Source organism: Lipotes vexillifer, unplaced genomic scaffold, assembly GCF_000442215.2.
Source record: "Lipotes vexillifer unplaced genomic scaffold, Lipotes_vexillifer_v1.1 scaffold1106, whole genome shotgun sequence".
NCBI lineage: Eukaryota > Metazoa > Chordata > Mammalia > Artiodactyla > Lipotidae > Lipotes > Lipotes vexillifer.
In genome coordinates, this window is record NW_006776601.1 from 1,846,463 (window position 1) to 1,855,752 (window position 9,290).

The 9,290-nt window shown below is 42.7% G+C and overlaps 1 protein-coding gene across 5 annotated transcripts in view; it reads left to right on the forward strand.

Moving 5' to 3' along the window:
* The first annotated feature begins 1,398 nt into the window (after positions 1–1,398).
* Positions 1,399–9,290, forward strand: part of GSK3B (glycogen synthase kinase 3 beta) — a 196,560-nt gene continuing 188,668 nt past the window's right edge. For 3 of the 5 annotated variants that reach the window (XM_007450519.1, XM_007450520.1, XM_007450518.1), the window contains exon 1: positions 2,371–2,458. In XM_007450519.1, coding sequence (XP_007450581.1) covers positions 2,371–2,458 — 88 coding nt within the window. Of the gene's footprint in view, positions 2,459–9,290 lie in introns of all 5 variants that reach the window. The other 2 variants (XM_007450517.1, XM_007450516.1) reach the window with 2 other exon arrangements.

Below are 9,290 nucleotides of genomic sequence, written 5' to 3' on the forward strand. Positions count from 1 at the left end.
ATCCGACCTGACGGCACTTCCCCTCACCTGCTTTTGGGGCCCGTTCTGCGCTGGGCAATAGCGCCCGAAGAGCGCGCGCACCCAGCATGAGCTCATTTCTCAGGGTCGTTTCTGGAAGGCCGGGCTTGGCCTGGCGCACGAGGCGCAGTCGCCCTCACTCTTATCAATGGCCTCCGCAACTGGGCGGGGCGCGGCCTCCGAGGGGCGCTGCCTGTCTGGAAGCTTTGTTCTCAGTTTAGCGCCCGAGAACTCGCACCCAGCCGGGGAGGCGCCCTGAATCCGTCTGGCCCTTCCGGGGAAGACGCCGGCGCTCGGGACGCGCTCTCCTGGGCGGAGGGGAGCCTCGGGCGCGCAGAATTAGCCCCGCCCCGCCGAGAGCCTCCAGTGGGTGGGGAGACCCCTCAACCCTCCGTTCGCTCGAGCGCTCGGAGCCCAGCGCCGCCGACCACAGCAGTTTCACACCGGCTCGCGAAGGGCTCGCGCTCCCTATCTGCAGTTTCCACACAAGCTGCAAGTAGCCGCAGGCGAGCCCGTCTAACCATCCGCCACGACCCCAGTCGCGCTTCTCCCCGCTCCAGGGACCGCCACCGGAGGCCGAAGGCCAATCACACTGCAGCTAGGTCTTGCGATTGGACGGCAGCGAGGGCCGATTGGCTGCCGCTACGGGTTTCGACCTCCCTCCTTTTCCCTTTTGCCCCGACTCCGGCTCCAGAGCTTCAGGCCAATGAGAAGGCGCTTTATAGATGCCCTCCCTTCGCTCTCAACTTCTCCCCACCTCGTCGAGGGAGGGGACGTCCTGACTGGCCAGACTGTCCTCGGAAGCCCCATTCCTTCACCAATCACTGAGGGAGGTGCACTCCCAGCGGAGTTTCGGCCAATTACAAAGCGGCCACGGCGCCCAGCCGTGCGGTTTCACCAGCGACTCCGGGCTTCACCGTCCTTAACTCTTCAAGCATTTTCCTGAGGGCCGGCGACTCCGATTGGTCACTGTTGCCATTGGCGAATTTCTCCTCCAGCCAGCCACAAGACAAGGCGAACCCACCTTCTCGGTCGGCTATCTTCGGCATTTTCCGTCCTCGGGCGTGAATTTCCAGCGACACTTTCTAATTGGCTCCTCAGGTCGATCGGCTTTTTCCGGGAGGATCTGCAAACAAACGACATCCGTGATTGGTTCCGCTTGGGCTTCGGCTTCCCTACCGAAGGGGGAGGACACTCGGCTCGGCCGGCGATTCCCAGACGCCTGTTACGCGGACGCGGGGGCGCTGGGCGGTGTAAGGCTGGGTCGGGGAGGAAGGAGGCGGAGGACGAGTAGGAGGGGGGAGGGGGAGTGGGGAAAAGCTAGGCGGCTGCGCAGACGACACTCCTCACACAGAGCTGCCCCCGACCCGGGCGAATGCAGGCTTGTGCTGCCGTTGCCGCCGCCGCCGCCGCCGCCCGGGCCGAGTGACAAAGGAAGGAAGGAAGCGAGGAGGAGCCGGCCCTGCAGCCACTGACAGGGCCCGGGCTGGGGGCAAAGCGCGGACACTTCCTGAGCGGGACCGTGCAGAAGCGAGGGGCGGGAGGGCGGCCGCGCTGGTGCCTTGGACGGGGGAGGGGGCCCCGAGGGACGGAAACGGTTGCTGGGTTCCCATGTCCCCGGCGTATGGGGAGCAGTCGAGGAGCCGCTGCCTGGGGTCTGAAGGGAGCTGCCTCCGCCACCGCCGCCGCCATGGCCGCTGGATCCAGCCGCCGAGTGCAGCTGCTCCTGGCGCAATGAAGAGGGGAGCCGCCGCCACCGCCCGCCTCTGACTGACTCGCGACTCCACCGCCTTCCAGTTCGCCGGGCCCCTGCCGTCAGGCCGCCGGATCCCGCCGCTGTCGGAGCCGCAGCGTTTCCCGACGCATCTCCGAGCCACCCCCTCCCTCTCCCTCCCTCCTTCCCATCCCCCTTTCTTTTCAAGCGTGAGACTCGTGATCCTTCCGCCGCTTCCCTTCTTCCTTGACTCGGAAAAAAAATCCCCGAGGAAAATATAATATTCAGAGTACTTATTTTCAATCAAGTATCTGACCCCGTTTCACGTGATATATATTTTTTAGGACCTCCCAACCATTTCTCCCCTCCAAGGAAAGGGAGGGGAAAGAATTGTATTTTTTTCCCAGCTCCCGATCATCTATATGTTAAATATCCGTACTGATCTGTCTTCAAGGAGAAATACATCGCTCGCTTTTTTTTATAGCTGTACAAAAGGAGTGAAAAGCCAAGAGGACGAAGTCTTTTTCTTGTGGGAGAACTTAATGCTGCATTTATCATTAACCTAACACCCCAACATAAAACAAAAGGAAGAAGAGGAGGAAGGAAGGAAAAGAAGGTGATTCGGAAAGAGAGTGATCATGTCAGGGCGGCCCAGAACCACCTCCTTTGCGGAGAGCTGCAAGCCAGTGCAGCAGCCTTCAGCTTTCGGCAGCATGAAAGTTAGCAGTGAGTATTGATTTTATTTTACACCCCCTTTCCACCTCACCCTTTAAATAAGAGACTTTAAAATATCAGGATCTTAAAATATGAGACCTTCTGATATAACAGCCGGAGGTAATGGAAAAGGGCAAAACCCTGTCTTCAGTCAAGGATGAGGCAGCTCCCTCTTTTCTCCTCCCATATCCCCTCCCCCGGTCTTATTAACCTTGAATTGAGGGAATATGATTTTTATTTGGATGATTCGATCTGAAACTTAGTTCTTTTCATATAGTTTTCTTGCAGTTGATAGCTTTATCAAGCGGTTGAGTTTTTCCATCTTAGAATAGCGATGGAAGTGTTTACTTGCTCATCCTTTTGAATAAAGCGAAGGACAAGACTCATAAACCATTATGTGCCTTTGCAGAATGTGTCTTTTGGAATGAGGGATAGTTTAGTTAGCTCAGGTCTCAGAGGTTATCATAGTTTTGTATACTTAATAGAGGAGCTAAATGTCACTGTCTCGTAACATTTCTTTCTTGCCTATGTGACTATACAAAGTATGTGTTCATAATCTAGAGATGAACTTGCTCCGTAACCACATTACGGTTTGGAGGCAAGCTTTGATTCTTCCCTTTAGAAGGGACCGGTGGGGCTGATTGATATGCAGTAGCAGTAGTATCTCAACATGCATTGTTGTAAATTGGATAAGTGGTATAATATGTTATCTCTTAACCTTCCCATTTTGACATTACCAATCTACCACTATAGAATTAACGTTTAATCAAAAGGTAATTTGGAAGTATGTCCAAGTTTTGATTGGGGCTTGTATTGTCATGTTGCCAAATGCTAAGTTGAATGTTAATTGTCACTGACTCATCATTAAAGTTCAGTTTTAGGGTGCCATTGCACTCAGTACTTGCTAAATGATCTAGAGTTCAGGGGTTCCTTCTTAAGACTATTTAAAATACTCTTGCATTGGTTTCCTGTTGAATTTAGATAAGACTATGGAGTTAGAAGAATATGGATTTAGACCTTTCCATCATAGGTTTTGCAGAAGGCTGTGGTCCTGCATATAATAGGGATACTTGGGCTGTGTTCAAGGTTGTTGCTAGACTGTACCGTCTTCCCTGATTTGTGCAGAAAAGTCTATGTTGAGTGTCCAAGTCTATACTAAGTGTCCAATGTTTTAATGTTCTCTATATGTGGATATGTTTATGTGGTATTTAATGACAGTTTATTTAAACATACTTACAGAATTTGACAAAATATCTGTATTGTTTCCTTATTCCTCCAGAAAGGGGCATGATGAGGGCAAAGAAAAACTGTTTTGCTGCCTAGAAGGAGAGAATTGAACTGAGATTTTTAAGAAGTATATGCTGTTATATGAAATTAAGTCCTTAAGCAACATAAAATGATCACTCTTATTTGAACTCAGGATTTCAATTTATTTTGGCTTTTGGAACTTGCCTGAAACAGGGTAGTCTAAGGTAATAACTGAATGGGAGATTATTTTTGAGAGTTAAGTTTTTTTTTTTTTTTTTGGTGACTGGCTAGTTCAGAATGCAGGGTATGTGAAGAGGGAAGCTGATGATGCATCTTTCAGGGAATGGTCAAGCTTTCTAAGCACTTCATGGGGTCATTTGAGAGGAATATTTTTAAATTCTGGGGTAATTTTCTGCTGTGATGAAGCAAATCTTATAATAGCTACTTAAGAGCCTCTTGTGGTACTAGAGTGTTAGGATGTTTTTCATCTTGGTTTAAAAACCACTCGAAATCAATTTTAGGTAATTAATGTATTAGATCTATTTCAGAGAGCAAAATAGGATAGCTTACAATATTAAATTTGGGGACTTTTCATTTAGTTTCCAGGATTCTCTTTGAATCCTGTGTGGATGTTGCCTCAGGATGGGGTAACTCTTGCAAAGCGTGCAGGTTAAAATGTTGACTTTTCTGTTACCATATAGGTCAACCTAACATTTTAAAAGTTGGAGATCAGTGCTAATTATGTGTTTTTGACAACCCTGACCTTAAGGACATTTTGGAAGAAAGGGGAGTAATTAAGCGTTTGTTGGAGTGCTAGTGTTCTAAGGGACCCCTGTTCAAATGAGAGATACGTAAGAAATTATAGTCCTTGGCCTGAAAAGCTTGTCAGTTGTTGAGACAGGTTATAGGTCAAAATGTGAAAACAATATCATGATGACTGCAAGATTATAAATGCAAACAGAATGCTTCGTTGAGAGGGACAAGAAATGAAGGGATGAGGTAGAGGGCTGGAGAGAGAAGACTTCTGTAGAGGTGTGTTTTAAGACAGGTGTTAAAGGAGGCAGTAACTTGAATTGACAGAGAAGCATAGAGGATTCTAGATGGAAGGAATGGACAGACGCACAGAGGTAGTGATTTTTGTATTTATAAAGCAGGTTAGTAAATCTGAATGAAAGGGGCCTAAATAGGAAAATAAGAGGAGATGGAATTTGAGAAACGTGTTAACTGATGGAGGGCAAAGGGGGCCTGTAAGAGTTTGGTTGAGATTCAAGAGAGATTGGTATTTACTGTAGGTTGCTGAACGAAATATTTGAAGACGATCTGGGCAGCTGAGTTGATGGGTTAGTAACAAAACATCAGAGCCATTTTAGGGAGCAGTAGGGTATGTCATGAAGAATGAGAGAATATAAAGTGTGAAAATGAGATGAAAGCACATTTGCGAGACAGCGTGAATGAAGAACTGGCAGGGCTTTGGATTAGATTGAAGGGGAATATTTGGGAAGGAGTCAGGAGTTAAAAATAAATTCTGATGTTACTGGTTTGGAAGATTTGACCACCAAGTTATATTGTTGATTGTAATGGGAAAGTTGAGAAAGTGCTGAGATGAGAGGGTAGTTGAGTTCACTTTTTAAAAATTTAATATACAATAGGTTTTCTTGAAATTCAGAGGCAGCAGTTGGTTACTGGCAATGATATTTAACTTTACAGTCTTGAACTGTTTCTAATTTTTCTGAACCCAAAACTGTCAGATTTATTTTCAGGAGTAGTAAACTAAAGGTTTTTATTTATATGCATTCCATTTAAAGTTCTAAAAGAGAAAATATTTTTTTATGTAGATTCAAAAACCTCACACTTGAAACTTAGTTATAATAACCCGATGGTAATTTATTTGAAAACAATGAAAATATTTTTTGGGCTAAACCATGACATAAAAGTTTTAGATATTTTATACAGCCTTTAATTTAATCTTCGGTACATGCTTAAAACTAGTTTTTCATTAATAATGGTTATTCTTAAGTAAACCTTGCGTTTAAAATAATGGTAATATGCAGACTCCAGCAGAAATTAAAAGTTGATTTTATAACAAGTATTTTTTGCCTTTTTTTGTTGAGCTAAGTTTAAAACAGTATATTTGAATTTTTTTTTTTTTGGCTGTGTTGGGTCTTCGTTGCTGCGCGTGGGCTCTCTCTAGTTGCGGTGCATGGGCTTCTCATTGCAGAGGCTTCTCTTGTTATAGAGCTCTGGCTCTAGGTGCTCGGGCTTCAGTAGTTCTGGCCTGTGGGCTCAGTAGTTGTGGCTCGTGGGCTCTAGAGCACCGGCTCAGTAGTTGTGGCACACGGGCTTAGTTGCTCTGCAGCATGGCGGATCTTCCCGGACCAGGGCTCAAACCCATGTCCCCTGCATTGGCAAGCGGATTCTTAACCACTGTGCCACCAGGGAAGACCCTGAATTTTTTTGTTTGTTTTTTTTTTACTCGCTATGGTGAACCCATTTTTTTTTTTGTCCTCATCCATATTCAAGTGTTATTAAATAAATGTAAATAGTTATGAAGTTCTTCTGTAGAATCACATGATATTTTACTCAAAATAGAGAAAGTAAGGGACTGTCTATGGTGATTTTTGGTTAAAATATTAGTAATAAATCTTTTTGGTAAACTATTAGTGAAAATTTAGCTAGTTTTCTAGCTAAGTCAAGAAGTTATTTCCTCATATAAAACTTTTTTAGATCAATTTTTTTTAGTGAAGTGAATAATTAATAGTAGTTGCATATAACTGTGAAGTATTTAGTTGTATGGTGACTAAAACCAAAGAGCAGGTGGCAACTTAGAGTTTTTCTATTCCCGAGGGAATTTAATCTCTTTGTGACATATAAAAATCAGGTTATTAGAATGTAACCAATTTCTAGATTATCCATTGTGGAAGAGAGCTCATGTGTGAAACTGAAAACCAGACTTTTATTTTCATTGTTTTCATTCCTTTCCCAGCCAGCCCTTTGCAGAGTTGTTAAAAAAACTAGACCTTCATATAAAAATTGCATACTCTCTTGTTACATGCACCTCTAGAATGCTAATTGTGAAATGACTTTAAGGCACAGGTACTAAGAAAAAACTTCAAGGGAACCCAGAGGTTCACAAATCAATTTATGACTGATTGGAAATTGCATTTAGAAAATGAGGTGACATCTTCTCATTTCACTTGCATAGTTCAGCTGAAAATCAGTATATACTTGTATCCTGTGCCGTCTGCCCCTTGTTTTGGACTTAGGTTGCTGGTGTGAGATACTGTTTTGGAGAAACAGCAAGGCTGGGGAAGCCAGAGTTTCTTAAGTGTCAGCAGCAGATTCTGAGACCAAGGGAGCTCTGTTTTTGTGTGTGCATTATGTCTAGAGAAGGCTGTGAAACGTGCATGTGCCGCAGTTCCATACATTTAATAACTCTCATGGGATTGTGGGACAGGGGTGGGATTGGGCAGGCTGTGGGATTGTGGTGTCTCTTGTGATGCTCCACTCTGCAATAGGAGAATGGAGGGGCAGAGCATGTGGGTGTGATGGGATTATATGCTGGTACTAACAGAACCAACCTGATTTCCCAGATATTGTTCTACTAAGAACATAATCACCATGAGTAAATGAATTTATTGGAATGCTTAACATCATTTTCTAGCCTATTTTTGGGGGGAGGGGTTGGAGGGGATAGTATGGAGAGGGAACCTTGCATGATTGCAAGGATAGAAGCATTTCATCGTTCATTGGTTTTAAAGTAGAGGTTGCAATCTTTGCTTCTATCTTGGGTTGTACAAATCATCCTTGGTTATATAAATTGTCTTTGACCTTGGTTGAGTGCGATATAGAAATGTATATTTATAAGAAGACCTGTGTGAATAAAACAGCAAGGAAAAACTGACAGTTAAAGGAGAACGATTTGTTTTCCCAAGTTTCCTACCATTAAATTGATAAAATAAAGGGATATTTATTGTATTCTATTTATTATTGAGTTTTTATTCTAGTTTTTTAAAAAAATGAGTTAATATTTAGCATGTGATGGACATTCAGTAAATTATTTCAGTTTATGCTCATGTCTGTAATATACTTGGTCTGAAACAAGATACAAAGAAACAACTTTGTAGATTTGGATTCTTAGTTGATGATCTCCTTTCTCACTTTTGCTTATGTTTTGGGGAGAAAAGTGTACTTTCAAAGCGTGTGCAAGTTGAAATTCTGTAAATGATTGAATCTTATATTTTTGTATTGTATACTTTTCTTAGAAGCATTTTAGTGTGATCATATTGAGGCAATGATGTTTTGGTTATTTTGAAACTAATTTTGCCAAACCAGGTTTTCCTTTTGTCTCCAGGATACCATGGCCAACAATGGCATGAATATGAACCTTTAACGTGTTCCTTTATTAATATAGTTTGGAGTTGTTAATTTCTTGATTGCCCTTTCGGATCAATTTAATAATGAAAAGTAAACATTCCTGACGAACGAGGCACTATTTTCCTAGAAACTTGTATTTTTAAAATTTTAAACATTTTTTTGGCTGCACCACGCGGCTTGTGGGATCTGAGTTCCCGGACCAGGGATTGAACCCGGGCCACGGTAGTGAAAGCCCGGAATCCTAACCACTAGCAAACTCCCATAGAAACTTGTGTTTTAGATGATGGTATAATTTAAATGAACTTACAGTCCTAGGATTGAATAAGCATGCCCTAATGCCAAAGAGATGGTAGGTAGGCAGGCAAAAATATTGGTAACATTGGTGCAAAGCAGTAACATTAATACTCCATTTTTTTCATTACCATTAATTGTATCATGTTGAATTCCTTGGCTTAGGAAGCCAAAAATAAGTAGGTTGCTTTAATAGAAAGGGGCTGTGAATAATAACGTGATTGACTTGTGATATGTCTATTGAATGTTTATTAAATGCTAATAAGCAGTCTGCTAAATTCTTTACATGCAACAGCTCATTTTAATCATTACAACTCTACAAAGTAGCTAATACTATTATCCCCACCTTATAGATAGGTAAATGACATTTAGAGAAGTGAAGCAACTTGTCCAAGATTACCTGACTAGAAGATTGCTCTGCTAGAATTCAAATACAGGCATTCTGATTCTAGAGCTCTTGCTCTTTATTGTATATTTTATAGAGAATGGATTGTTGTTGCCTTAACACTTGGATTCCAGAGATAAGCTAAAGTGCCTTTTCTTTTAGGATAGTCTTTCATTGATAATTTAGCAGTGACTGTGTAAGACTTTCATGATTGGTACCATTTTTGAAATTAGTTACAGGCATGCCTGTTAGCAAATATAGTATTTAATTACATACAGTTATATTGGAAAAAATTCTCAATTCTTTTAAGATTTCAGGGAAAACTTGTTAAGGTAAACATTGAAAATGAAAATGTTAGGGCTTATGTCAGCACAAAAAGAAGAGTAAGTAGTATGTGGTATTTTTTTGTTTAATGTTCAGTTGGAGCACTGGTTTTTATTGAAAAGTACTGATTGATCGTAAGTAAATCTGGTGTATTTATATTTCCAGGTAATATTAGAATGCGATTCTACAAATTAGCCTTTTTTTTTTTTTTTTTTTTTTTTT